The 27965-nt window shown below is 50.4% G+C and overlaps 1 protein-coding gene across 1 annotated transcript; it reads left to right on the top strand.

The window, feature by feature from the left end:
• Positions 1-374: 374 nt before the first annotated feature.
• Positions 375-26936, top strand: SPG7 (SPG7 matrix AAA peptidase subunit, paraplegin). Its single transcript, XM_041483543.1, has 17 exons — positions 375-661; positions 1254-1356; positions 1827-1916; positions 5515-5765; positions 6333-6472; positions 8262-8364; positions 9854-9979; positions 10272-10434; positions 11157-11330; positions 15320-15444; positions 16679-16781; positions 17749-17859; positions 21559-21674; positions 22969-23125; positions 23706-23869; positions 24582-24659; positions 26261-26936. Exons 1-17 carry the CDS (start codon positions 545-547, stop codon positions 26468-26470), a joined length of 2331 nt encoding a protein of 776 aa, XP_041339477.1. The 5' UTR covers positions 375-544; the 3' UTR covers positions 26471-26936.
• The last annotated feature ends 1029 nt before the right edge of the window (positions 26937-27965 follow it).

Genomic DNA, 27965 nt, shown 5'->3' with positions numbered 1-27965 from the left:
TTCCTCAGCAACAGCTGCACAGGGAGGGAGCTGGTCTCTTTCCTCTCTGCTGAAGCTAACACTGCAGAGGTTCTTCCTTCTTTTCCCAGGCATTACAATTACATGGGATTAGGAGGGATAAAATCGCAGAGCCGGGCTGGCTCTGTGCTCACACCACCAGACTCCGGTATCAGGCCCCCCCAGTGGTGACGGCAGCCTCTTTGCGAACCTTGCAGGGACCCTCTCGCCCCTCCCAGCCGTTTGTTCTCCTGCCTAAATCACTTGGGTGCAGGCCAGGGCCGTTCCGGGCCCCTCAGGCCGGCCCCGCCCCCGCCCGTTACCGCGGGAACGGCGCGACCCTTCCCGGCAGCCCCCGCGCGCCGCCGCCGCCATCTTGAGGCCTGGCAGCGCGGCGCGCGCCCCCGCTTCCAAGATGGCCGCCCGGCCCTCACCGGGCGCTTCCGGCCGTGCCGAGGCCGCGGTTCTGGTAACGGCGGAGCCGCCGCGGCCCGGCCCGGGCTCGTCCCGCCGGTGCGGCCTCTGAGGGCTCCGGGGAGCGGCGGACATGGCGCTGCTGCTGCGGATGGGGCTCCTCCGCGGCCGCTGCGCCTTCTGGCGGCCGCCCGCCGCCGCCTGGGCCCGGCCCCGCGGCTGTGCCCTCGGCGGGGTTCGCGGCCTGCAGGTAACGGGGCGGTGGCGGGGCCTCACCGAGCACTGGGGGTACCGGGGGAGGAGAAGAACGGGGGAGAGGGGCGTTGGGGCTGCTCGGGAGGGACCTGTCGTTGTGCCGTCCCGAAGGTCCGGCGTGTCAGCGCTGTTGGGCACTGATTGGGAAGCACCCTGGGAATAACGGAATGATTTGTGTGGGAAGGGATTTTATTCTTATCCCTTGCCATTGGCAGGGACACCTTCCACTAGCCCAGGTTGCTCCAAGCACTGTCCAGCCTGGCCTTGGACACTTCCAGGGATCCAGGGGGTTTACATTCTGAGAACTGCTTTCCAACATGCCTTTAGAACAAAAAACAGACACAGAGAGGAAGAAGATGAACTATTAAGTGTTTGAGCATGGGTTGTCTATTTCTACCTGTGCTTTCTTTGCTCTGGGTTATAAACATTTCCCAAGTCATGTGGGAAGTGCCCAGCCTGGAATCCCATCCAGGGCTCCCAGCTGCTGTCCTGACACTCACCCACAGCATTTCCCTGCTCAGGAATCCGAGTCTCAGCCACGTTACTTTTCCAATTGTTGTCTTGTTTTTCTTTCTCTGCTTCCTCAGAGCCTCCTGGCACCAACACTTTCCCTACCACGTCAAGGTCTCGGCGGAGTCCTGACAAAACAACTCATAATCCGAGACCCAGTCAGACTTTGGAATCTCCTGGGTGAGTCCCGAGGCAGGAAGGGAAAAGGTCTGATTTCATAAGAGAATTGACCTTTCCTCGCCTTCCCTCTGCATTCCTGAAGGTGCAGCAAAGGTGTTCTGTTCCTGGAAGTGGGAGCTGGGGGTGTTTGCAGGGATCCAGGGTTGTGTTTGGTGACGGGAATGAGCAGTGGCACCTTCCCATGAGGAGCTCAGGGGATTCAAGAAGTGCTGGGGTCATCAGACTTTGTGTTTGTAGCCTTTTTTGGCTCTTATTGGAGTATCCCCCAGCATTCCTGAGAAACCTGATTTAATTCCATTACCTATATTTCCTTGAATGAGCATTTCCAGTCCCAGGGGTGAGGCTGTTCCTCACTGCCCACACGATGGCTGTGCCTTGGGAGTTGTGTCCATGGTTCAGTACTGAAGAAATTCCTCCAAATTATTTCCCTTGTGCCATCAAAACAATCTCTGACCTCTGCTTGCCTGCAGGTAGCACCTCCTGGTTTGCTACGTCCAGCTCTCGGGGGAGTAGCCAGAAGAATGGAGGATTCAAGAAGAAATCTCCCCAGGAGGAGGATGGTACGTGTGTGCCAAAAATTCCGGGATGTACTGAAACACAGGGAGGGGCACGCAGGGAGCAAGGGCCACCTTCATGCTTCCTGTACCTTCCCCCTGTGCAAGCCTGGGGCTAAGAGCAAGCTGGAAGGAGTAGTCTGGTTTAGGTGATGGACTGGAAGATACAAGACAGGTGATAGAAATCCTGGAGTGGTTTAGGTTGGAAGGGCCTCAAAACCCATCCATCCCACCCCTGCCATGGCAGGTTCTGGTTTAGGTGATGGAAGATACAAGACAGGTGATAGAAATCCTGGAGTGGTTTAGGTTGGAAGGGCCTCAAAACCCATCCATCCCACCCCTGCCATGGCAGGGACACCTCCCACTGTCCCAGGCTGCTCCAAGCCCCAACCTGGCCCTGGGCACTGCCAGGGATCCAGGGGCAGCCACAGCTGCTCTGGGCACCTGTGCCAGGGCCTGCCCACCTCACAGGGAAGAATTTCCCTTAATATCTAAACAGGAGATGAAAGATCATGAAGGTGACTCTTTGTGGGCCACTTGGCTTCCTGTGCAGATCTCCCCATTGCTGTTTGCCTTGGCACTGCCCCTTTGGGAAGGGGGACAGCAATATTACCTGGGGTTTTTTTGGGAGCTGTTGTTGTAGAGCATTTTGACTTAATACATTTGTATTAACTAAACCCGGTAATTTAAGCTGGATTTGGTTTTATTTGCTTCTATTTAATTTACCTTCAATGTGGATGTGTCCCTACTTCTAGTGAATCACAGAACTTAGATATAAATTCTTTAAAGAGCTCTCAGCTGTGTTACTCATTTTTCTTGGTTTTTCTTTTTTAAAATCAGTCTTTCTAGATACTGTTTTCCATGTCTTATTCTCCTAAGCCCCAGGCACGTAAAAAGTTGAAAATTAGTTTTATCTCCCTAAAAACCTATGTGGCTTGGGTTGGAAGGGCCCATAAAATCATCCAGCCCCCTTCCATGCCTCCAGAACTTTGTACTGCAAGCTGAGAGGCACTTAATGTCATTACAGACTGTAATAGAATTTTATAATTTATTTCCTAAACCTTTGCCTGGGTATCACCAAATGGTGTGAGCACTTGGCTTTTGCTTTGTTGTGCTTAATAATTGAATCCTCTTGGATTTTTTGCTTTTGAAGGCAGAGGTCAGCTGCTGCTGACAGCCTGGCAGTGTCCTTAGGAGCGGTGGCTTTGCCTTGCTGATCTGACTGGGATGCAGCGTTCAGTGAGTGCAGGTGTCAGAGTCCTGGGAAGGAAGCCGGAGTGCGGAGCCGGGGCGCGTGCCCTGCGAGGCCAGGGGATGGCTGAGCAGGCACCTGGAAGTGCTGTAGCTGTTCACATCAGTAACCAGCAGCACGCCGTGCTCCGTGGCCTCTCCTCCTGTGATTAATGGACAGCCTGGCTTTGGGAGGGGAGTGCTGCCCCGTGTCTCCAGGGGAACACTTGTCTCTGCTGTAATTATTGCACAGAACTCTTCAAACTGTCACCGCGGCCCTTGCGAAGATTTTAATCAGAGAGTTCACATTTGGGGTTAATGGCAAATCATTACTTGGTGGAGACTCAGAAGCTGGAAGTATTCCCACAGCTGCTGCTTGCAAGTGTCACATCCAGTCACTGGGGCTCGTTTGCTGAGTGCTGTGGGGTGGCTTGTGGTGCAGGGTGGATGTTGTGCTGTGCAGACAGTCACGCTTCACCGCAGCTGAGATGGGCTTGTGCTTGATTAAACGCAGACTGGAGGAAAGCTTGGTGCTGCCTTGCAACTTTCTAGAAATGGGGTTCTCTTCTGAAATTATTCAGCTGCAGGTTAAAGGTCTTAGAAAGATCTAATTCCTGGAAATGGGAGAAGTTGTGTCAGGATGTCTGATGGGCACGTTTCCCCTGGGTGATGTTTTTGTGATCACACCCCTGACTGTGTGTGTTTAGAGCAGGTTATGGGCATCCACTTGGTCTGAAATGAAATAGAGGAAAGTGCTGTAGCAGGAGTTGACTCTGACACCTCCAAGGAACTTGCACAACCATAGATGGATTTTTCCTGTCAGAATTCACTTTCCTGAAGCAGTTTATTTTCTCTGTAAAATCTTTTTATTTAGAACCTGCTCAGCTTTCCAGGATGTTGTGCAGACTTAAGTTTTCTATCAAGTATTTTAATTTTCCCTAATAAGACTGTGGTGGATGTCATCCTGCAGCCTTGGGATGAATTCCTGAGTCCTAACAAAGCTGGATGCAGCAGATAACACTTGGTGAGGGGATGGCAGGAGAGAACAAAGCGGATGGGCTGGACACGGAGCCTGAGCTTGTCACAGCCCTCTGAAATGATGACTTCTCTGCCAAGCTGCATTGTTTCTATTTAGGAACAAGCCTTTCCTGTTCAGCGTGGAGCAGGGCTGGGAAGCAGTGAAAAATGAGGCTGTGCCTCTGAAGGACAGAGGACTTTTTTTAGCAGCTGCCTGGGTCATATGTTTGTCCCTGGGTTTTGTTGCAGCATGCATAGGGCCTAATTGGTGGCCGGTGATAAATGCTGGTGTCAGGGCATTTGTTATGAATTTGCAAATAAATCAAATCTGGGCTGCAGCACTGGTGCATTAGAGCCCAGTGGCACAGAATGAATTTATTTCTGGGTGTGGAAGGGTATTTATGTATGCCATGGTGCTGTTGCTGTTAAATTGCATATCAAGAGCAAGTGCTAAATTATATATTGGGAACACTCACATGTGACTGGAAAGAGGAGGAGATATTTGTTGTCATTTGAACAACTCGAACGCTGGCCAGCAGCTGACATTGAACTGTGCTGTGACAGCCCTTTACAGCCCACAGAATTGTAAATTTGCCTGTGCAGTGCAAAAAAAATAAGTGTTATGAGACTGGAAAAATATTTGATGGCAAATAGTTGAAGTAAAACCTCCCTTTTCCATGTGTCATTGCTTCAGTGTGGTTGTAGTACAATAAAAGTGTGGGAAAGCACATCCAGCACAGGAATCCCTCTTGGATACAGATCCTTAATGTGGGCAAGTTATCAAACCCTCTGAAACATGAGGTGAGTTGTATGGGAGAAAATCCAGGGAATTTGGTTAAGGCAGATGGATTTGCAGTGTATTTGTGTTCTGTGCTATCTCCCATTCTCTGCAAATGCAGGTATTTACTGAGGTAGTGCAGGAGTTGTGGTGCAGGTGCCAGGAGATCAGAGCTCACCTGGAAACAATAATGCACTGTGGGATTTACCAGGGACATTGGGATTACTCCTTATATTTTCCACTGTGGAGCCACGTTGGATATAAAGTGAGTTGTAGTCATTCTGCAGTTTGTTTTTTAGCAACAAGGGTTCTGTGGCTTTATTTGACCTCTGTCCCTGTGGGGCCAGGCAAAGAGTGTCTCATTTTAGCCTAGAATGATATTTGCTGGGATTTTAGTGGGTTTGGTGCACTAGGACCATGGGAAGCCCAGTCCTTCAGGGGACACCAAACACGCAGCACAAAATCCCACTCATAAGTACCATTGTGTTAATCTTTGTCATTTTATTCTCCCTTCTTTGGGTCAGAAAACTCCACAATTGCATACTAATCCTTTTTCCTCTGATATCTTTTTGTCTGAAGAGGAGGAGAAACGCAGGAGGAGGGAAAACCAGATGCACCTGGAGCGTTTGCGGGCACTGCTGGTCCTCACCTTCGTTGTGCTGATGCTTCGCTTCATGATCAGCGAGAACAGGGAAGGGACCAACATCTCCTGGAACTACTTTGTGAATGAGATGCTGGCCAAGGGGGAGGTGCAGAGGATCGAGGTGGTGCCTGAGAGTGACATCGTGGAGATTTATCTGCACCCAGGTGGAACTCCACATGGACAAGTTGTGAGTGACTCTCTACAGCTGTGAATGAGTTTAGATAAGGTGACTGAATTAATGGTCAGTGAAACTCCAGCTGGTAAACTTGCTTTAGTTCTTTTCTTTCTTGTATTTGAAGTGCAGGGGGCTTCAAGCAATTGGAAACTAAGACTTCCAGTTTGAATTGTAAAAATAATTAATAATGGCCTGGGGAAAAAAAATCTTGTGTATGTCTAAAAAGCTGGAGAAACTCAGTTTTCTTCTGCCAGCTCAGTCTGATACGAGAGAAGGTATCCAGGAAATTGTAAACTCTGATGACTGGATTTTGTTTCAGAAGTTTTCTGCTGTTTGGGTTTGAGTCATGAGTGTTCTGTCAAACTCCATCAGCCTTTTCTCCTAAGACCAGAGGGTTCCTAAATTCACTCGGAGCCCTGGTGTCAGTCATCTGCCCCCAAATTCATTGATGCAGGATCAAAGGGTGTAGCATGAGGTTAATTTTTACCTGACCTGTCCATGCTGTGCCCCTCTGCTCCTTGCAGATACTGATGTGTAATAAATAACATTTCCATGCTGCTGTGGCTTGCCTGTCCCCAGAACGTGACCCTGCTGTACACCATGCGCGTGGCAAACATCGACAAATTCGAAGAGAAGCTCAGAGCTGTGGAGGATGAGCTGAATATTGATGAGAAAGACAGAATCCCCATTTCCTACAAACACCCTGGCTTTTATGGAAAGTATGATATAAATTTGTCCTTACTGTTGCTCTTGTATTGGTGACAGCATCCTTTGCTTGGAAAAGAATGACTTTTGGCTAAATGTTATCTAAATGCAGAACAGAAAAGCGAGCTTGGATTTGGAGCATTGAATGAATGTTTCTGAAAGATAAGGTGCTTTAGATGTACATTAATGTTTGAAAAGTGAGGGTCTTAAGAATTCTGTAATTGCAACATGCAACACGCCAAAATGTTTCAGGTCAGGGTCACTGATTTCTTGCTCATCTGAGCACTTTTTGTCCTCATAATCAACTATCCAAGTGCAGAGTGTGATAGAAATCTTGGCAGCAAATGATGTTACAGCCTGGGCTGTGGGGATGCACTAATCCTTCCTTCCTTGTTGTAATGCTTCGATTTTCCCACTGGAGATGGCCAGTGTGTGTAATTCCTCCTCCCAGACACCTTGCAAAAATGTGAAGTTTGTGTCTGAATGGATACCTGGGCTGGATTTTGTCCTCTCATCAACATTTGGGTGTTTTTAATATGTAGTTGAATATACAAAGATAAGCTTTTTTAAGTAATCATGCAGTACGAGACCTTCAGTTCAAATTCAGAACATGCCAATTTTTTCAGACTTATGTGTAACAGGAAGAGAGGACTGAACAGACAATCAGCCCCCAATGCAAGCTGTTTCCCCTGCTCCTCAAAAGAGATTTTAAGCCATTTTTTAAGAGCTGTGATAGGCTGTTAAGTCTCTCAGAAGACCTGATGAATGTCTGGAGGATTTGGTCTCAGTCTGGAGTTGGAGCCTGTGAGGTGCAGAGCCTTGCAGGGCTCAGCTCGCTCCACGCTGTGGGCGCTCGGGGTGTTTCAGAATTAATCCTGTTTGCAGAGCAGGCAAACTGAAGGTGACTTTCAGGTTTCAGTGTTGCCGTTGCATCTCTCACTGAGCAGAAACAAATGCAGCTGGGTGTAAAGCTCCTGCTGGTCCCTTGCTTCAGTAAATCATCCCTCTGTGAGAGGTGGAACACACATTCCTGGTGTAAAGATAAGCACAAAAGTGTGGGGAAGCCGGATGGTTCCTCAGGCATGTGGAGCAGAACAGGGGCCCGCCAATCTCAGCCTGTCATCTGGCATAGGATCATTTTTCCTGCTCTTGGGGATATCCTTTGTTTAGAGCTCACAGGGTATTTGTTCTCAGCATGTTTGTCCTGTAACTGTGTTGGACCTGGGGTGTCATGTCAGCTCCTCATCTCCCTTCTTATGCAATGGGTGTTCCAAAGGATTCAGAAAACTGACAGTGTTGCTGCTGGAGCAGTTTTTTTCTGTCATAAAGGACTCCTGAGAAATTTAACTGAGGAGGATCAAGCAGTCTCTTAATGGGAGACCCACACTGTGATTTCTGCCAGGATTAGGAGAGTTGGAATCCCTATTGTTACCAGACACTGTCCTCTGCAGTGAGCTCCCTTTGGAGGCACTGCCAGCCCCAGTGGATTCTGCTCCGCCTGTGATCTGAGTGCCTGGAAGTCCTGCTTGTTTTAGAAGCAGAAATGCCTCTGAAGTGGATGGTGAGGTCGAATTTCTTCCACAGCTGTAGGCAATGTTTGCCAGTGTCCTCTGCTTAACTTCTTAGGTTATGTAATGGTTGGGGTTTTATATATCTGTATAAAAACCTGCAGAAGTTCCATGTTCTTAATCACATCTACTCGTTTGCACTGTAGCCTAAATGTCCTTTAAAAGTAGTCATGTTGGGTAATACTGACCAGGTGAAGCTGAACGCTTCAGTTTGTGCTTGTCTTTGTCCTTTCAGTGATGTCCTTTCCCTGATAGTGACACTGGTGGCCGTGTCCATGCTGTGGAGCATCTTCCGCCTCTTCAGGGTGGCGAGCAGGGCCGGAGGCTTCAACGCCTTTGTGAGTAGCCTGGGTCTGAGCATGTTTTGCAGCCTGTGGGGAGTCTTGGCTTCTGCTGGGTTATCTCCTCCCCTTTTCCCAGCAAAGTCAGTGCAGGGTGAAGATGAACTGGTGCCAAGGAGTCTCCAGTCTTGCCACACCTTGCATCCTGTGCTGATCATCTCCCTGGCTGGTACCTTAGCTGGCCTTAGCCAAGGTCCCTTCCCTTCCCAGTGGCAGGAAGGGCTGAGCTCAGGGAATTTCAGTCCAGTTTGCTGTTTTCAAAGCTTGCTAATGAGCTGCAGCTGCAGATGGTGTTTTTCACTGGGCCCTGCCAACATGCCTCCCATACAGCCAGAAGTAGGAATTGCTGCTTTCTGCAAAATGAGTTCTCAATTTATAAAATATGTTCAGATTCTGGAGTTCATTATGTGTTGGCCTGTTCTGCTCCTGCCGCATGCCTCGCTTGCAACACCAGGCAAACCTCCTCCTCCTCCCCTCTCCCACCCTGGCCTGGATCAGCTGATGAAGCTGTAGGAATCAGCCCCGGGTGCTCTGTCCCTGACCGCAGGGACTGGGGATGAAAACACAGTGAATTCAGTCCCTTGTTGGATTTCCCACTCAGTCTCCTCCGCAGTTCTCTTTTGGCTTTGAGATTCTCTTTGAACAAAAGGATGCAGCTGCTTAGAGAAAAGGAATATTTTAAAGAAGTGTTGAGTAATGAGGCCTTGAGGACTAGATTGTGTCCTTGCTTAAGTGGGGACAGCCAGGCCCTGAGTTTAACTCTTCCTTTGGATGTTTCTGAGGCCTCAGAAGCCATAAACTTTCTTCTGAAAGAAAAAACCTCCTGCGTGGCTGCTTTGAGTAGAATATACTGAGCAGTTATGAGTGGGATGTTTAACTGAATTCTTGTTTTGACTCTAGTTGTGGCTTCACATGCATCAGGAGATTGAAATGTGGTGGCTGTTGAGTTTAAGAACCTGTAGTTCTGGCCTGGGGTGTTTTCAGCAGAAACCAGCAGCAACATCAAAGACTGTGCAAAGTGTCTGTGCTTTCACAAGTATTGACAATTTTTTAGCACTGACAGTTATTTGCCATCAACACATATTCCTTGGAACTATGACTGTCCCATGTGTATTAAGGATCAGAGCATTTAGAAATCAGGGAGGAGATCCCAAATCAGGCTTTGGACATCTGCATGTTTTTAATAATCATCCCTGCCTGGTCTACATGGAGTTTGAACTGGACTGTGTTGGGACTATTACTGCAAGTTTATTCTGTCTCTTCCCAACATGTGGATAAATAAAGTTTGAGTCAACCATCCATCTGGGAACTTTCTCCAGAGCAAAAATCCATGAAACACCAGTGCTTTGGTGGGGACTTTAGTGGTGTTTGGTGGGGACATCTGGGCTGTCTCTCTGGGCTGGGCTGCCTCCCAAAATGTAGCAAACAGCCTTTCCAGACTGTTGCCTTGTTCAAAGTTGTTTGGTCCTTGTGCTGCCTTCCCCAGAACCAGCTGAAGATGGCTCGTTTCACCATTGTGGATGGGAAATCTGGAAAAGGGATTGGCTTCAAGGATGTAGCAGGAATGCATGAGGCAAAAATGGAAGTCAAGGAATTTGTGGACTATTTAAAGGTATGTAAAAGTAGAACAAAACAAATGTTTGCTGCCCTTCTTCTGGGATAGAGGGGTGACCTGAGGGGGGGTGGGAGTGCTCTGCTCTTCATCCTTGATGGTTCTGGGCAGCCTCTGTTGAAACAAGCTCTGTATCTCCAGTTCCACAGTGGGAATGCAGATGGAGCTGCTCCCCTTGGCAGCCCAGAGCTGCCCAGGCTGAAAACATTCTGGGGAAGCTCTGGGAAGCCCCACTGTGATGCAGGTGCTTGGTGTGAGCTGTGGCTCTGACTGAGCTGTGTTGTCCTTGCAGAATCCTGATCGCTACCTCCAGCTCGGGGCCAAAGTGCCCAAGGGTGCCTTGTTGCTGGGCCCACCGGGCTGTGGGAAGACTTTGCTGGCCAAGGCCGTGGCTACAGAGGCCCAGGTGCCATTTTTGGCCATGGCAGGCTCCGAGTTCGTGGAGGTGATTGGAGGTGAGGTGCTCTGAGGAATGGGGGGAGCTCTCTTTGTCTGTTGTGGGGTTGGAGGGAGCTGGCTGGGCTTCTTGCAAAGGGCTTGGCCTGGGGAGGATGGGTTGGATACTTAGCCTGAAGATATAAAAGGTTTTCAGTGATGCAGTTCCTTAATTATGTAGTATCTGAAGTGCATTTCTGGTTGCTGCTTTCTGACAGAGTGCAGCTGTGGTCCTTCACCTGCAAGCATCCTCTCTGGCTTCCCTGTACCTATTATTAAAGTCCTTGACTGAGGCTTCCTTCCTTGTATGGAAATGCAGATGGGGAAAGTAGGGCCTCTGTGTGCCTTGGGATTTCCATCCTTCTCCTTTTCTTCCTTCCTCACAGATCTCTTGAGACCCGACAAGGGTCAGTATGCAGGAAAATGTTGACTATTTCTGCTCTGAACTGTGGGAGGAGCAGGAGGCCGCGTTGGGAGCTGAGAGCAAAGCTCCTCTTGCAGCAGCTGTAGGAGTCCTGCAGGTTTAGGAGCCCAGTTAAACCTAGCCCCAGGACGCACTGAGCCTAAGCACTAAACATGAATTCTAGGGCTGTTTCTTTGTGCTCAGAGTGTCAAGAAAGAAACTGTCACATTCAGAGGGTTTGTCCGTTGTCAGGTGTCTCATTGAGGGCCAGTCATGCTGCTCTCCCGTTTTGCTAACAGCTTTAGCTAGCAGGTTTTCAGTTTTTCCCGTTGCCTGCAGGTCTGGGAGCCGCTCGTGTGCGGAGCCTGTTCCGGGAAGCGCAGGCTCGCGCTCCCTGCATCGTCTACATCGACGAGATCGATGCCGTGGGCAAGAAGCGCTCCACCAACGTGTCTGGCTTTGCCAACGCTGAGGAGGAGCAGACCTTAAACCAGCTGCTGGTGGAAATGGATGGTCAGTGTTTCTCCCTGCCCTTATCTCCCCAGAGGTCCAGCTGTTGGCCAGTTCATCTTTGTCCTGCTTGAACTTGCCTGGCCTCTGCAGTGTTCTCTTGCTGAAGTGTGAACCAGTCTGAGCCCATGTACCCCATCGCTAGTCCCTCTAGTGAACTTTAACCCCCTGGAGTTTCAGTCCAGCTGGCCATTACATGTTGTTGGATACTTGTTGTATCCAGTCTGAGACAGGTAGTGGTTTAAAGCCTGTCAGAGTTTAGAGTTCAGCTGTCCTAAAGGGACAGAAGTGATGTATTATATCAATTCTCATGTCCACTGCCTTATGTTTGTGTTGTCTGCCTTGACCACAGGATCTCTGAGATGAGGGAGATAAGCTTTGCAAACAAGTCCTGGTTTGAGGCCACACATGTGTTTGATTTCTGGCTGTTGTGCACCTGGAATTGGCCCTTTGCTCAGACACCTTCACACAAAGAATGATCCTTTGGCAGTCCTTAGTTCTGTCTCTGTCCAAGCCTGCAGCACTGACCCAATTTGCAACATTTCTGTTGCTAAATCTTACTATTGCAGGGTGAGGAATAACCAACTACGTGCTCATCAGGGAGAGTTTGTTTCACTTTTCCCTTTGCTGTAACTGTGACTCATAGCTTGACTGTCATGTTGTCTCATCACACTCTTCATAGGAAAAATTAGAAGCCATCATGCACCAAAAGCATCCCCAGACCTGGGTTCCAGCTGCTGGCTCTGTACTGAGTGTTTCCAGTGAAGTAGAGGTCCTGACAGGAAAGGCCAGTGCTAACACAGACCAGCAGTCCTGGCTTGGGTGGGTCCTTTTCTCCCCTAACAGTTTTAGGGTGGGCTGGCTTCTGAATTAAATGGAAGCCTGCGTGTCTGTTCAGGAATATGTAGTCAGTACGTTCCACATCTCTGTCCTAAAAACGAAAGTGTCTGATTTCCATCAGTCTGTAAAAATTAGGTGTGGTTTCCAGAGTGTTTTCCTGGTGAGTCTTAATGCAGAAATAAGGGTTCAGCTCAACTGGAAAGTGAGTTTAGAAGGTAAATATTATCCTCAGTGTGTACTTTATAGTCTCGTGTTTGCAGTGTGCTGCCTGGTTTATTTTTAAATCTATATTTCATTCTTTATTCGTGTCTCGCACAGATCATGTACAGAGTCCTTCATTTTGCTCAGTGCTTTATCAAACACACACTAAAAAAAACCAGTCCAAGGAGTTGAGGGTGTCAAACAAGAGACAGCTGGCAAGGATGTCAGCCTGGTGCTGGGAACATGGGATCAGCAGGGATCCTGGCACGTGTCACTGGAGTGTTACCTAAGGGAGTGTGTCACCTAAAACAACACTGATGTGCCACATGCAGCACAGCAAAACAGTCCCCAGGTTGATGGAGAGTGACCTGTTTAGGAGGGGAGCAGTTCTGCCCCAGGAGTGTGGTGAGTGTTTGTAAGGAAACCTTGAGATGGAAGGTTGAGAGCTCCGGTTGAGCTTCAGTTGAGGGCTGAAGGCAAGACAATACCATAGACCCAAGATGGGTGTTAATTGGAGGAAAAAAATGCACAAAAGCAGATCAGTGAGTCATCACTGATTGTTGGATTTCTGTGATTGAATGAGATTTCTTGGAGGGAAGGGAGAGCAAGGAAAGGAGGATCAGAGCTCTGCGGGGAGCTGAGTGCACCATGAGCTGCACGGGCTGAGTGCAGGCTGGGGCTCGGTCCCATTGCTGTAAAAATTTTGGAGAAATCGGGAGGCTCTCCCCTGAGCAGCCTGGGGTTCCTTCCCTCTGACAATTTGCTGTGAGCTGGGGAAGCACCGGCCGTGGTGGGAGAAGGGGAGGCGCCGGAGGGAGCCTCTCCACAAAAGCTGTTTGTGAGAGTGCAGTGAGTGACGCACAAACCCCGGCTCTGCCGGAGCAGGTGCCTGCTTTGAATAGTGAATCTTCCCTCTCAAACCGCAGACAGGCGGAAGAGGAATGTGACCCAAATCTCTCCTCTGTTCTGGATGCTTTGAGAGGAGCTTTGGCAGTCCTGGGCTGAGCTGGGGGTTTGTGAATGGAAATGCAGCATGGCTTTTGGTAGCTCTTCACCTGGAGCCCTGAGACAAGTCCTGAGCTGTGCCATGTGCAGCCCTGAGGCTTCCTTCAGGAAGGGGCCCCATTTCAGTGCCTGCTCCCAGGAGGTGTCCAAAGGCTTTTGGACGCATAGCTTGAGGGTGACACAGTGTAACCCTGCAGGTGAGGTGCCCACCAAGCAGTGTGTTGCTCAGTGGGGAGCAGGGCACTTGCAGCTTTTTCCCTTTTTCCCTTTCCTTTCTGGAGTGGTTCATTTGTGACCCTTGCAGGAACTCTTTTTTTCAGGCTGCATTTTCAGAGCTGTCTCTCATTTGTTGATGTGATGAGGTGTTGTTTTTGTAGCCTGTTCCTTTGGCTGATCTTTGCCTGTGACATGCCAGGTGGTGTTGCATTAAGCAAGTGGGGCAGAAGCTGATGTGAGGAGGATGCTCTCAGTGCTTCTGGTTTTTTATTTGTTCTAATAGTCAGACCTATTTTAAGAGAGTCTTCCCAGCTGCAAGGCAGATAATGCACTGTGCCATCTAATCCTGCCATTCCTGGAGTGCCTGCCAGTCTCTGCTTGTTTATCCCACTCCAGAGTGCAGTGTGATACACGCCTGAAGGATGCTCGGCTTCATCCTCTCCGGCAGCTTATTTAGGCAGGAGCCTGCAGGGAGGGAGCACCAGGTCTGCTGCAGCACAGGCTGGCACAGCCAGTCCCCTGCCTCACCTGGAGCCTTGATCTGTGCTGAGCTCTCGCACGCTGACACATTTGGCAGCTCTTCTGCTGGAGCTGAGAGCTGAAACTGGCCCAGCTTACGTGCACGGAGCCGCCTCTCCACAGCGTGGGACTTGGCAGAGGGAAGCACATGGGACTGTGGTGTCCTTTCCCTGGGAAGGCTGCTGTGTGCCAGGGCTGGGGAATGTGCTGGAAGCAGGTGACTCATGCCCAGGGGCCTGCAGGCACCTAGGGGAATGCAATAACTGTGTGGGGCAGTGATTCGATGGGAGCTCTGGCTCCCCACCCAGGCAGCACAAAGTCTGCTCCTCTTTGCTCTCCTGCAGCTGCCAGTGCCCTGCCTTCCCTTCCCCAGGAAATCCTGTCTGTCTTTGATGCCTCCATTGAGGCTGCTCTCAGGCAGCCTGTAAATCCCAGTGCTCCCTTCTCCTTAAAGACCTGGAGACAGAACCTGCTCTGACTGGCTTGGCCAAATTCTGTGCAGATAATCAGTGCAAAGCTCTTGGGTTGTGTTTTGTGTCTGGTGTGGGTTCTGCAGGGCTGGTCTGTGCAGGGCCCTGGATGGTGCCTGTAAGAGGTGGGGAGGCAAAGAACAACTCATGCTGTAACATGGCCCTTGTTGGGGGGCAAAGCTGCCCTCTCTCTGCCCTGACCTGAGCAGCCCAGAGGAAAGCCTGTCCCTCCCCTGGTGGCCTGTGTGTGGCTGAAGGCTGAAAGTAAATAAAAACCGAAAGGGCTTTCAGTGGAAATTTGTGGAAAAGGCTGTTTCAGCTAGGAAATGCTGCTTGTACAATCTGGAGCTAAAGGCTCAGGAATTGACTTATCCTGGGGCTGAGAAGGCATCTGTAAACTCATCAAAACAGAGATTCTGTTTTGGGTTCTAGTTGGAGCAATTTCCAAGTGTGGCAGTCGGAAGGAGAAAAAGAAGTCTTAAGCCAAGGCCTAAGTAAATGAAAAGGGGATTTCAGAGTATCCATGATAACCAGGGACTGGTCTGTGTCACTTGGAGGTTCCTTCGTGACTTTGCTCCAAGCTGCAGGGGACTCTCAGCCTCAGCAGCCCCAAAGGGTGCTGTGCACACCCTCTGGCTTTGTGTAAAGCTGTGTACTCCATCCCCTGCCTCCAGCCCACCGTGTGCCTGCAGTGCAGTCTGAGGTGGGGCAAACCTCCTCCTCTGGTCCTGTTTTTGGCAGGAATGGGGACCACGGATCACGTCATAGTGCTGGCTTCCACCAACCGCGCCGACGTCCTGGACAACGCCCTGATGAGACCTGGCAGGCTGGACAGGCACATCTTCATTGATCTCCCAACACTGCAGGTATGTTCCACCAGCTGCCTTGTCCTTCCTGTGACTGAGGTGTCCCAGCCCCTGCTGGTCTCACTGGCCTGGCAAGGCTGAGCTTGGGGGAGATGGAGATGTGGAGCCTCTGTTTGCCTTTGTTCCTGTTTCTGTGCTCTGAATCAAGGATTTGTGGTGCTAATGCAGTGGCCTGTTCCTCTGAAGTGACAGCTCACTGGTCTGGAGGTCTCTGCTCTGGTAGAGCCTTGGCAGTGAATTCTTCTGTGAGGTTCCCTTTGCCATGCAGATGCAGAGTTATGTTTGTGTCTTCTCTTCAGGAAATTGGGAAGCACCTAATTGGCAATTGGCTGGTGTGAGAGCTTAAATTGTCATGTGCCTTGAGCACTATTTGTTCTGTAGGTTTAATGCCCTCCCTATCCTTGTAAGGCTCCTCATTTTCCTTTAGGCAGCCTGTTAAGTGACTTTCTCCTTCTGAATGCTTTTTAAATTCATTTACAAGAGTCTTCCATGTCTGCTGTGTTGACATTTGTAGCAGAGTTCTGGGAATAGGCTCAGCTGCAGTGAGGATCTGTGTGCTGTGCCAGCACAGGCTCTTCCTCTCCCATCTGTGCTTCACTGTCCTCCGCAGAGTTTTCAGTGAAAATACCTTAAATGCCTGATAGAATCTGGCCCCGGAAGCATGAACTGTGCAGCTGCCCTGAAGGAGGAAGGGGAAAAACCCTGGCAACTGAGCCCATTGTTTGAGTCAGGATCTCCTGGACCAGCTGAATGAGTCACTGGTGGCTGCTCGCCAGCAGCATCTCACCCCCACCTCCATCTGGGAAATGGGTGCAGGCTGAGGAGCTGCTGCACGGGCTTTGCAGTTTGTGGTTTGTGCAGGAGCAGGTCGAGGCAGTCAGAGCCTGACTGAAAGGCTCTGACTCCTTCCTGAAAGGGCTTATGTGGTGAGGGAGAAGTTAAGACAGATCAGAGTGAGAGTGAGGAGGGGAGAGTGGCCCTGAGAGAGAAAGCCGTGACTCAGGGGGAGCCTCGTGCATCTGTTGGGAATTTGAGAGCTGGGTGTTTATCAGGGCTGCTGGAGCGTTGGAACTCTGCAAGGAGAGCCCTGCCCTCTGCTGGCACTGTCGCTGTCCCCTCTGCTGGCATTGTCAGTGTCCCCTCTGCCGGCAGTGCCTCCACGCTGCTCCCTGCCATGACAGCAGGGCCCTGTTGTGACCCCTGGCTGGGCTCAGGTGCTGGGTGTTCTTTACAGGAGAGAAAGGAGATCTTTGAGCAGCACCTGAAGGGCCTCAAGCTGATCCAGGATGGCAGTTTCTACTCGCAGCACCTGGCAGAGCTGACCCCAGGATTCAGTGGTATGATGTGTCCTTGGGCTGCTCCTGCTCCACTCAGGCTGGAGCTCCTGGGTGCTGGGGGTCAACGGGGAGCTTTGGTCAAAAAGGGCTTTTTTTCTCCGTTTCTGTGGAAAACAGAAAAAAATAGTGGGAACCTGACCAGTTCCCTGGTGAGCTCTGATGAGCAGTTATTCATGACTATTTTCAGTCTTCTGAAATATGTTGGACTAACACGGTGGGGAGGCAGGGAAAACATCCTTTTACAATGCCCAGGTGCCTAACTGCTAAGGGAAGGAACCAGTCATGCTCCTCTCAAAGCTGTTGAGGGTGAGGTTCACTGCACTTCAGAGGAGTGATTGTTAAATTGATTTATGTTACCAGGAAAGTGATGGAAGGAACAAGTAGGAATTATTTTGCTGATCAGAGTAGAAATTGGACGGCTCTGCCTGGCTCCTGCATCGAGCCTTCTTCCAGGGTGGGTCCCTGGGAGCTTGAAACAGTGCTGAGCAAGGGGCTCCAGAGTTCCTGTTTCTGTGGAGTTCCTGGAATATCCTTTCTGGGTTTCCCCTCTCCCAGGCCCCAGCATGCTGCCTCTCTGTGTCTGCTCTCAGCAGCCCCCCGCCACCATCACCCACCCACACAAACTGGGAACAGATGTTCCTTCTCTGCTCTCCGAGGTCAAGCAGAGCAGCAGCCTGTGCCAGCCCACTGCCCACACCATCCCTGTCCCTGGGAGCCAGCCTTGGCCTCAGCCTGCTCCTGGATTGCTGAGCTCTGTGTGGTATCTGCATTCCCTGCCAAAGCAGTTGTATTATTCAAATCCAACATCAACACCATGGGCTGGGGTTGCTCTCTGTTCCCAAGGAACAAAGAGCACAGGCTGTTTGGCTTCCTTAGGTCCTTCTCCAGATTTGTTTGTGCCCATTTCTCCTCTGAGTTCTCTGTCCCATTCAGACCCAGTGTAACTCTTGTGAACTCGTGTCTGCAGGAGCTGACATAGCAAACATCTGCAATGAAGCTGCTCTTCACGCTGCCAGGGAGGGGCACAAATCCATTGATACCTCCAACTTCGAGTACGCCGTGGAAAGAGTCATTGCAGGTGAGAGGTGCAGCCATTCCATGGAATGATGGACTGTTTGGGTTGGGAGGGACCCTAAAGCCCACCCAGTGCCCCCCCTGCCATGGCAGGGACAACTTCCACTGTCCCAGGTGCTCCCAGCCCTGTCCAGCCTGGCCTTGGGCACTGCCAGGGATCCAGGGGCAGCCACAGCTGCTCTGGGCACCTGTGCCAGTGCTGCAGCATTTCTTGGTGTTGCCCCAGGGTCTGTTCTGCTCAGGTGAGGGTGTTACATCCCAGAAAGACAGATGGGTCCAGAGTGTGCTCTGGCCTGAAGGTCTTCAATGAAAGTTCTCTAAGGAAGACCCCAAATGGCTCCATCTTCCTGAATCTGCAGTACTCTGACCCCACAGCTCAGGGGAAATTGCCACTGACAAAATAAAAAAGAGGAGAATTCGAATCCATGTTGCTTTTTCAGTTTAGAAGGTTGGGGGGTTGTGGGTTGTTGTGTGTTTGGCTTATTTTTTAACAAGAAGAGTAGCAATGTCTCTGAATTTTTCTTGCTGCTCTGGACACCTGCTACATAAATATCAATAGCAAATAGTCTCTGCATCCTCACCAGCAAGAAATTAGAGATTTTTCTTTCTGCCCTCCAAGCCCAGGCTTTGATGAATTGGCAGAACAAACTGCAAGACAGTGGAGCACTGTTCTCCCTCTGAGAACATCCTGTGGCCTTTCCCTGCTGCTTGTGCCATTGCCAGGAGAGGAGCCTCTAGAGATTTCCCTGTGTATTGTAGGGAGGGGAAAAGAGTTCCCAGAGCTCTAGACTTCACCTGAGGGATTTGGATCGGGTAGGTTTTGGGCTGAACTGCCCTGGAGCCAAGCTGTAGATCTCATAATCAGACACTGAACTGCTTCCAGGCTCCATTCCCAGCAGGAGCCTGGGCACACAGACTGGCACTCTGCCTTTTTAGTGGAACGTGTGGAAGAGGATGTTTGTACTGGGTCATTTACTTCCTGATCCTGGAATTAAGTCCTGAGTGTTTGCTTTATCAAAAATGCTCGGAGTATTCCTCATTTTAAATAAGATGTTTGAGAAAATTCCTCTCAGCTTCACCTGTTGCAGAAAAAAACCCCCCTTGGAGTGCTTTGTTTAAAAACACAAATCTCAAAACTGTACTCAGAAGCTCCCAAGAGTGGAGAGGGGGACAACTGTAGTTGTAACACAGAAATTCTCATCAGCTGCAGCGAAGATCACAGAATCCTGCACTGGTTTGGGTGGGAAGTGACTTTAAAGTCTATATTCCACCCCCTGCCCTGGGCAGAGACACCTTCCACTATCCCACCTGGGTTGTCCCAAGCCCCATCCAACTTGGCCTTGGACACTTCCAGGGAAGGGGCAGCCACAGCTGCTCTGGGCAGCCCTTGCCAGGGCCTCACCACCCTCACAGGGAAGATTTTTTTTTTCCTTGATACTCCAACTAAACCTCCTCTCTTTCAGTTTGAAGCCATTCACCCTTGTCCTGGCACCACATGCTCTTGTAAAGATGTGTTCTACTTTCCCATCTGCAGGAGCACAAGCACCAGACTTGCAGAGACTCACTTGCCTTTTCTTTCTGAGCCTTGCCTTAGTTCCCCAGAGTGGGAAGATAAAGCAAAAAGCAGGGAAGGCTGGGGGGGCTGGCAGCAGAAGGGATCTCTGGGATCCATGTGGTGGGGCATTGCAGGACATGAGCTTTGGCAGTTAAAGCTGCCTGGCCTCATTCAGGCTCGGGTGTGTGTAGGAAGCCACGGAGTCTTTTTGTTGCTTAATCAGATTCTCTCATATTAGCAGGACTGGCTATTTTTTGTAGACAGATTCTGAAAGACCCCAAACAACCCCCCAGGCCCCCGTATTAAATGTACCCTTTCCATGTCATAGGAATGCTTCTGGGTTTCACAATCCAGAGGGCATTTCAGTTCCTATAAAAGCTTTTCTTGAAAGAAAGAAGATATTACTGTGCTTTCCATTAGGAGCTTCTGGTTTTAATAAGAGTGGGGTGGAATCAAAAGGGAGCTCTGCAAGTCCAGAGGCCCTGTCAGCCTTAAAGCTTTGTGTTGCTGTAAGGGAGGAGCAAGAACTTCTCTCTGTGGTAGTTCCCATTGTGTTTTTAGTTTGGGAACAGAAAGCAGTCAGTCAGGTCTCCTGGGAGGGAGGGTAGAAACCTGCTGAGCACACAGAGGCTTTTAGGGCTAGGCTTTAGAAGATGGAGCCTGTTTTCTTGGTGGGGTTTGTGTAAGGCCAGCAGAGATGCACCAGAGTTGTTTCCTGGGTGGCTTGTGTCATGTAGGTGATAACTACAGGCTTTCAGGAGACTTCCATGCCAGGAGATAGTGTAGGAAAAGAAATAATCTTGGTAGGCACACTGTGTGCTGTTGTGAAGAACACAGTCCCTCCCTCAGTGGGCTGACAGGGATTTTTTAAGTGTCTGTGTGTATGTATGTGTGTGTATATATATATACATATATTTATAGAGAATAGATACATCTTTCTGTGGAAATAGCCATACAGGGCCATGCTCACACACTGCTGAGGGCAGGGGAAGGCCCTGACTGATGAAAATCAAGGCAGTTGCGATTAATCTGCTGTTCCATCGTGCCTGGCAGGGCACAGCAGTTTCCAGGGTCCCTGAGCAGTCTTTTACAAGATCTGCCACGCTAATTTTGTTGTTTCCTTGTTTAATAAAACCCTTGACTTCGTTTAAAAGTTCACGTTAATAGAATGTTGTTTTCCAAGACATGAAGCAAGCTCGGTGCAATGTTGGTTCTGACTGACTGCTCTCCCCTCTGCTGCCCTGGGCTCTGTGTGGGGACTCTGGCCTGCAAATCCTGAGACCTTTTTGCATCCCACATTCTGAGCTGTAATGAGTGCCTGACACACTGTGTGTTCTGTACTTGTTTTTCCTGTGTGCTAGAAGTTTTACTTCCATTCATCTCTTTTTTTTTTTTTTTAATCCTTTTTGAACTTGCTCTGTCGAGTTGGAAAATAGATACTTTGGAAAATCACCTTCCTGGAGGAAGGGTTAACTGTGAGTTATGGCTTCATTTACTGGTTCTCAGGAGCCTGGGAATAAGCTCATACAGAGCATGCCATGTGTAATCAGAGACATTTCCAGGCTCTGGAGAAGGATTTCTGTATCTGCTCCTGGACTTTAGCTGATTTGAACACTCTTAATGCACAGTTTTCTCAACTGGGACCTTGTATATATGATTCAACACCTCTCTTCTCTCTTGTTCTGCCTAAGGGACTGAAAACAGCAAAATGAGCGTGAGACTCCAGCTAGTCTCATTTTGGGTTTTGTTGTTTGCGATTTTTTTGGTGTTGTTTTCAGATTTTTTCCACCCAAAAAAAAAAAAAAAAAGTAAGTTGCCTTTTTACAGATCCAACTGTGGGAACAAATTTCTTGAGCTGTGATCAAATCAAATGTCAAATTATTTGTCTAATGATTAAGTCTGTTGTAAGGAGAAGTGGGAAAAATTTCTGCCAGGGTTTTCAAGCAATCCCAGGTGTGGATTGCTTTCCACTTCAGGGCCAGGGAGCACCTTTTCCAAGCATTTCAGTTAAAGGGGTTTTGCTGCCTCCCCCCCTCCAGAGTCAGCACAAACGGTTCAGCCACAGGCTGTGCCCTGGGCTGGACCAGGTTATGCCCCACTGGCTGCACCTGTTGATAACTTATCAACCCCTGGTGTGTGTTCCCACAGGCACTGCCAAAAGAAGTAAGATCTTGTCACCAGAAGAGAGGAAGGTGGTGGCATTCCACGAGTCTGGGCATGCACTGGTTGGGTGGCTGCTGGAGCACACCGAGGCCGTCATGAAGGTACCTCCACTGCCAGGGAGGGGAGTCCCAGGGGCTTCCCTGTCCAAGATTGCCTTGTGGCACTTGTATGCAGCTCTGCTCAGCCCTGTGGGCCTGGGGCTGTGCTACTGCAGAAAAGTAAATGGAAATACAGAATCATGGAATCATGTTCCTTGGAAAGGACTTTTGAGGCCATTGAGTCCAACTACTCAGCACTGCCCAGCCCACCACTAAACTAGGAGAGATTCAGGCTGGATATTAGCATTAAATTCTTCACCGAAAGGTTGGTTAAGCATTGGAACAGGTTCTCCAGGGAGGTGGTGGAGTCACTGTCCCTGGAAATGTTCAAAAACAAGCAGACGTGGCACTTCACAGCGTGGTTCAGTGGGCTGGTGGGATTTGAAGGTTGGGCTTGATGGTCATGGAGGACATTTCCAGCCTTAATGATTCTGTGATTATATAAACCATGTCCCTAATTTATACCACAGAGAAATCCATTATTAGGCTCCATTGATGATAGTGCTGGTGCAAAGCTGATTAACAGCTATAGGAGAAGCCTTGCAATTAAAAATTACAAGCAACTGAGTCTCCTGGTGCTGCTGCTCAGTCATGCACTTCCAGGCTGCTTGTGTGCACACATCCAAATGTGATCCCTTTCCCAGCACGTTGCAGCCAGTGAAGCCACTGCAGGAGTTGCTGTGATACTGATGGAGAGATGTGTTTTCCAGACTGGGAGGTTGTCTGCCCCAAGCCCTTCTCTGCAGGGAAAGGCCTCTCTGGCACCCTGGGATGTGATCCGTGCACATCTCCAAAAGCAGAGACAGTGGTGGGAGGTGGGGAGTGAAATGACAAGGGTGACAGCTCCTTGGCCAGTTACCAGTAGCACATTCGCTCTGAATGACCCATTGTGTAAGCAGAACTGGTGTTAATTACTCTAATTTAGTGGGTGGGGAAAATGGCTGTTATTTTTCTGAAAGCTCCTGTCTTTCTGCAGGTAGTCTCAGGGATTCTGGAACAGAATCAGTGAACTCCATGTGGCCTATACACTCCAAAGTAACTCCTAAATTTCAGGATTTCTATGAGTTGCCGTTAAGGATAATTTCCTGAGCAGGAAGTGTGTTTGTGTGTGAAGGCAGAGCCCTCGGTGCAGGAGTGAGGACACGCTGCTGTCCTTGCCCATGTCTCTGTAGGCCAACCTGCTCGTGGCTATGGACAAATTTCCCTGGGAATGCAGAGGCCTCTTCCTGCCCTCCCTGTGGTGCTGCAGGGAGAGCTCTGCAGTTCTCTGAGCTGAGGGAGCTGCTCTGTGTTGCAGGTGTCCATTGCCCCGCGGACAAACGCGGCTCTGGGATTCGCACAGATCCTGCCCCGGGAGCAGTACCTGTTCACCAAGGAGCAGCTGCTGGAGAGGATGTGCATGGCCCTGGGGGGGAGAGTGGCCGAGGCCATCACCTTTAACAAGGTCACCACAGGTGAGGAGCCAGAGCCTGGCCTGGGCAGGTGGAGGTCCAAGGGGATCTGAGCAAAGGACGGAGGTTTCCTGTGCTGGCAAGAAGAAATGTCACATGGTGTGTTTTGACACTTGCAGGCATGGAGTTCTCAGGGCTGGTTGTCACTGTCTTGTCTCAGATTTGTCCCAAAGCTTAAAGCCACAGTTACAGCTACTGGTGAGGCTCTTGAGGAGACCTAGATTTTTTTTTTTTTCTGTTTCCAACTAGTTAAATCCAAATAGGATCGCAGAATGGTTTGGGTTGGAAGGGACCTTAAAGCTCATCTCATTTCACCCCTTGCCATGGGTAGAGACACCTTCCACTAGACCAGGTTGTTCTGTGGGCAGTGGCAGGTCTGAACTCAGGTGAGCTGGCCACAGAAGGGTCCCTCTGTCACTTTTGGGACCTTCAGGAAGGTCCCTCAGTGGGTTGAGTGTTCTCCCCTGTGGGCTGCACTGGATCCTCTGCTCTCAGCACTGGTAGGACATGTGTTTGTGTAGGATGTGCTCTTCCTGCACTGAGCTGAGAGCTGGCCAGCAGTGTGTGTGTTTTTCCTGCCCAGGAGCACAGGATGACCTGAAGAAGGTGACCAAGATTGCCTATGCCATGGTGAAGCAGTACGGGATGGTGCCCAGCATCGGGCAGATCTCCTTCCCAGACCCGGAGAGCGCCCCTGGCATCGGCCGGCGCCCCTTCAGCCAGGGCCTGCTGCAAATGATGGACCACGTAAGGCCACGTGGGCCAAGGGCTTCTCTTTGTTCTTTGCTTTCTGCACTTCACTGAAAAATGACAAGTGGTTTACACCCAAACAATTTGCATTTTGCTGTTGGCCAGTGAGTGAGCACTTAGCTGTTCCCTGTGTCAGGGCTGTGCGGTGAGGCAGCAGGGACAGGCAGAATCCCACCTGGCTGTGAGTTCAGCCCAGCAGCCTGTGCTGTGCAGGGCTGAGATGGCAAGAAATCTGTGTCTTAAAGTCACAGCTGCACAGTGTAGATGTGTGCACTTCCTAGATCAGATCTAACCAAGCTGATGGTCAGACTGACTGCAAATCAGCCTGTTTTGATCGGAAATTTGGCTTCATGGCTGAAAAAACACATTCCTTTAGTTCAAAAGTCAAAAAGCTGGAAACAAAAAAAGCTCTATTTCAGAAGCACCATGGCTGTGCTTCCTTGGGATTTGTGTTGAGCAGCACCTTTAGCTCCTGGACAGCCTTAATCTGCATTTCCCATCAAGCTGTGCTAGGGCAAGACTTCACTGCCCCTTATCACCAGCACTCCCTGGGCCTTTTTCCAACCAGTTTATCCATAGTTTCTGTTGATGGGGACCACATTCTGCCTGGCTCAGTTTGCAGATTCCATCCCTCAGTGCTCTCCTTGTTTAGCCACACATTGTGTTTGTTGCCACCTACACCCCAGCTCCCTCTTCTTGTTTCTTCAAGGAAGCCAAAATCCTGGTGGCTCAGGCTTACAGGCGCACAGAAAAGCTCTTGCTGGAGAACCGGGACAAGCTGCAAACAGTGAGCTGAATTGTGTGGGGGTTTGTTGGTTGGTTTGGGTGTTTTTAACTGGTGGTTTTGCTGCTTTCTGTGCTCTGTAGCTCAGCTGTTGCAGTGTTGTCTCTCTCCTAGAAAGTCTTGTAGTGGGAGTGTTGGGAACGAGTGACTGTTTACTGTGTATCCCCCAGATTCAGAGCAGGCACGGGAGGAATGTGTGTGCCTTTCCCAGCAGTGAGTAGTCTGCCTCCTCACACCAGCTGGTGTTTGCAGGGTAGATAGAGGAGGAGGAGTGCTCTGTGGAAATGATCAAAGCTGGAATTTGTGTCCTTCACCTGCACTTCTCTGCTTGCCTCTTGGCAGTGCAATTTTCTGGAGAGCTAACAGTGACTGTTTTTGGGAAGCCAAGCCAGTAATCAGGTGGACAGTGTCTGGCTTTGGTGCAGGGATATGATGCCTTGGCTGATGGGGGCTGGTTCCTGCCCCAGGCAGTTTTCGCCTCCTTAATGGCTGATGTACCAAAGAATCCATGTTGCAGAGACAGAGCTTTGCCTCCTCTCCTTTGTGTCCTGGCAGTCCCGATCCAGCTGCACACCCTGGCACATCCCCCCCGTGCCAGGAGCTCTGTGCCCGGTGCTGAGCCCAGCTTGGGTCACAGCACCCTCTGCATCTCCTTGACTTCCCTTCAGAATTCCTGTCCTAAATGACCAGGGGTCAATTTAATGTTGCCTGTTTTGCAAATCAAGCAATTATTTTCCTTAAATCCTCTTTTTAACCAAACAAGAACAAAAACAACAACAACAACCCCTTCAGCTACGCAGTGTCAGGCCTCCAGTGCGTGTTAAGGAGAGAGCTGGGACACGCTGCTGTCCCCAGGACAGTGCCCTGGCAGCTCTGGAGCAGGCATCCTCAGGGGTGTCTCTGCAGGCTCCTCTGTCCTGCTGCTGCCATGTAACAGCAGCCAGATGTTTGCTAGAGGCTCAGCACAGAAGAACTTTCAAGTGCAGCCAAAGTATCTCCAGAGTCAGTGTGTCGGTTGCCAGGCCAGCGTGTCACATCTCGTCAGCAGGATCGAGCAGTTCCACTCTGGACAGCCACCTGCTGCTCCAGAGGGGTGGTGCTGCTGCCAGAGGGGCCAGAGAATTCCACTCTTCTGGAGAGGAACTTGTGCTGACCTCCAGCCCCTGCCTGCAGGAACAGGCAGCTCTTTGTTAGCACAGTGTGTGCAGGGAAGGCTCTGGGTCTGCCAGAGGTCTCCATGCTGCTGCTTTGGCTCTTGGGCAGGGCCGCAGGTGCAGTGACAGTGGCAGGAGGGACACTTCTCTCGTTGTTCCTGGAGCTCTCATTGCAAATCATTCCCAAGAGCTTGCTTTGTTGCCTGCAGTCACATTGTGTATTCCTGGCCCAATGTGCTCTTGGGAATGGTGCTGCAGCCTGGAGAATTTGGTCCTGGCTCTGGTAGCTTCAGGGTCACCCCATCTGTGGTGGCACAGCCAGCTCTGCTCCTGGGGGGCTGCAGGTGCTGAGGCCTCACTCAAGCTGACAGTTCAGACCAGCTCAGAGACGCAGTTCTCTGCTCTCTCCAGGGGCTCCATCCCTCATTTTGCCTCCTTCCCCTTTTGCAGCTGTCCAGTGCCCTCCTGGAGAAGGAAGTGATCAATTACGACGACATCGAAGCGCTGATCGGGCCCCCTCCCCACGGGCCCAAGAAGATGATTGCTCCTCAGAGCTGGCTGCAGGCTGAGAGGGACAAGCAGGACACCAGGGAGGAGGAAACACCTCCCCAGCCACCAAGCCACGAGGAGGAGGAGGAACCACGCCTGAGACCAGTGTGAACCCACTCCATGTGGAATGGGAGGGCTCTGGAGGCTTCTTTTGGACACAGACCCTCTGCCCTCTCAGCTCCACAATCAAAGGTGCTGAGCAGGGAATTGCTGTGCTGCTGCTGCTGCCCCAAATGTAAGGGATGGCTGTGTTGGCTCTTTGAGCTGTATCCTGCAGGAAGGAGAACTCCTCAGGATTTCAGAATTGATTCCTAGCAGGGTGGTGGTGATTAGGAGTTGGGTAAGTCTGATCTGCTGTGGAAGTTTCTTGTACAAAGAAGCAGGGAACGTATTCCAGTGGGTGGAAAGTCCCATGTAAGCCACTTCTGGCTGTGCTGTGTGCCATGGCAGGAGGGCAGGGCTGTGTCCTCAGCATGGGGACACCCCTGTGGGGCTGAGCTGGGCTGCTGTAGCTCTTGTGTAACCTTTGAGGACAACACACAAACAGGCCTGGCTGGAATAAACTGCCCACAACGTGCTGCTCTGTGTGTACAATGTGTCAGGCTCCGGGGGTGTTTTGGCACACATGAAGCTCATCAGAGCTCTGGAGTGGTACAGGACAAGAGCCTCCTTCTCCCTAGTCAATAATTTATGTCCAGTTTTTACAGCAAGTTTTTCCCAAGCAGAAGTTGAGGCAAAAAGAGCTGAGCAGTGGGACATAGAAACCAGCTGTGCAGAGGGTGACTCTGAGCACACATGGGAAGATGTTCTGAGCTGGGGAGGTGCTCTTGGAAATCCAGCAAAAGCAGGTGTGTTTGTTGGGAGAGCACAGGAAAAGCTCCTTCATTTGGCTGTTGCCAAAGGGGCCCTGCTGCCAGGGTTGTCTGGTGTTCATCAGGGAAAGCATTAAAGTGGTTGTTGCTGCCTGCAGTGCCCTGGCTGGCTGCATCTTTTAGGAAGGATTATTGCCTGGAGTTACTCCAGGACTGTCTATGACCTGAAAGACCCCAGCCCAGCCTGGGCTCTGACAGCTCCCAGCCTTTGTCACAGTCCCAGGCTCCCATCCCGGGTCAGGCTGGAGCTGGGAGCCTCCTGCTTCCCTGAGAATGGGAAGGTGTTCTGCACAGTGCCTTCTCCCCTGTCCCAGCTCGGCCCCTGGGGTCTCTCAGTGCCTAGGCAGGGATTTCCCCTGAGTTCAGGGACACAAGTAATTTTCTACACTCTGGACACTGCTGCCATTCCAAACTTGTTTCTTCCCAGTCTCACTCTTTGAATTTCCTTTTCCCACAGCAGATGAAATTTCAAGTTTTCTTTGATTTTATTAACTCAGAACCTTTGTGGGGAGGGGGGTTCAGTTCTGTGGAGCTGAGGGTGACAGTGAGAGCAGTGCAGGGGAGGGGACAGCGCAGGGTCCTTGGTGGCTTCTGTGGTGCTGCCAGCACTGCTGTGCCACTGCTCCCGGGCAAAGGCTGTGCATCCCACTGCTGTGGGACCTGGGATCTGCCGGGGGCATGGAAGTCCCTGATCCTTCCCCTGCCTCATAATAATATGATTATAATGTAGATAT

The sequence above is a fragment of the Pyrgilauda ruficollis genome, unplaced genomic scaffold (genome assembly GCF_017590135.1).
Source record: "Pyrgilauda ruficollis isolate IOZ18807 unplaced genomic scaffold, ASM1759013v1 scaffold117, whole genome shotgun sequence".
In the NCBI taxonomy this organism is placed as follows: domain Eukaryota; kingdom Metazoa; phylum Chordata; class Aves; order Passeriformes; family Passeridae; genus Pyrgilauda; species Pyrgilauda ruficollis.
Note: the sequence above shows the minus strand (reverse complement) of the source record. Positions and strands in the feature narration are given on the sequence as shown.

What these genes read in the sequence shown, in the direction of transcription:
- SPG7 (XM_041483543.1), top strand. Translation starts at nt 545, where the DNA reads ATGGCGCTGCTGCTGCGGATGGGGCTCCTCCGCGGCCGCTGCGCCTTC. An exon ending in CAGACTTTGGAATCTCCTGG is followed by an intron (nt 1,357 to 1,826) that starts GTGAGTCCCGAG and finishes GCTTGCCTGCAG; the next exon opens with GTAGCACCTCCTGGTTTGCT. An exon ending in GCTGCTGGTGGAAATGGATG is followed by an intron (nt 11,331 to 15,319) that starts GTCAGTGTTTCT and finishes TGTTTTTGGCAG; the next exon opens with GAATGGGGACCACGGATCAC.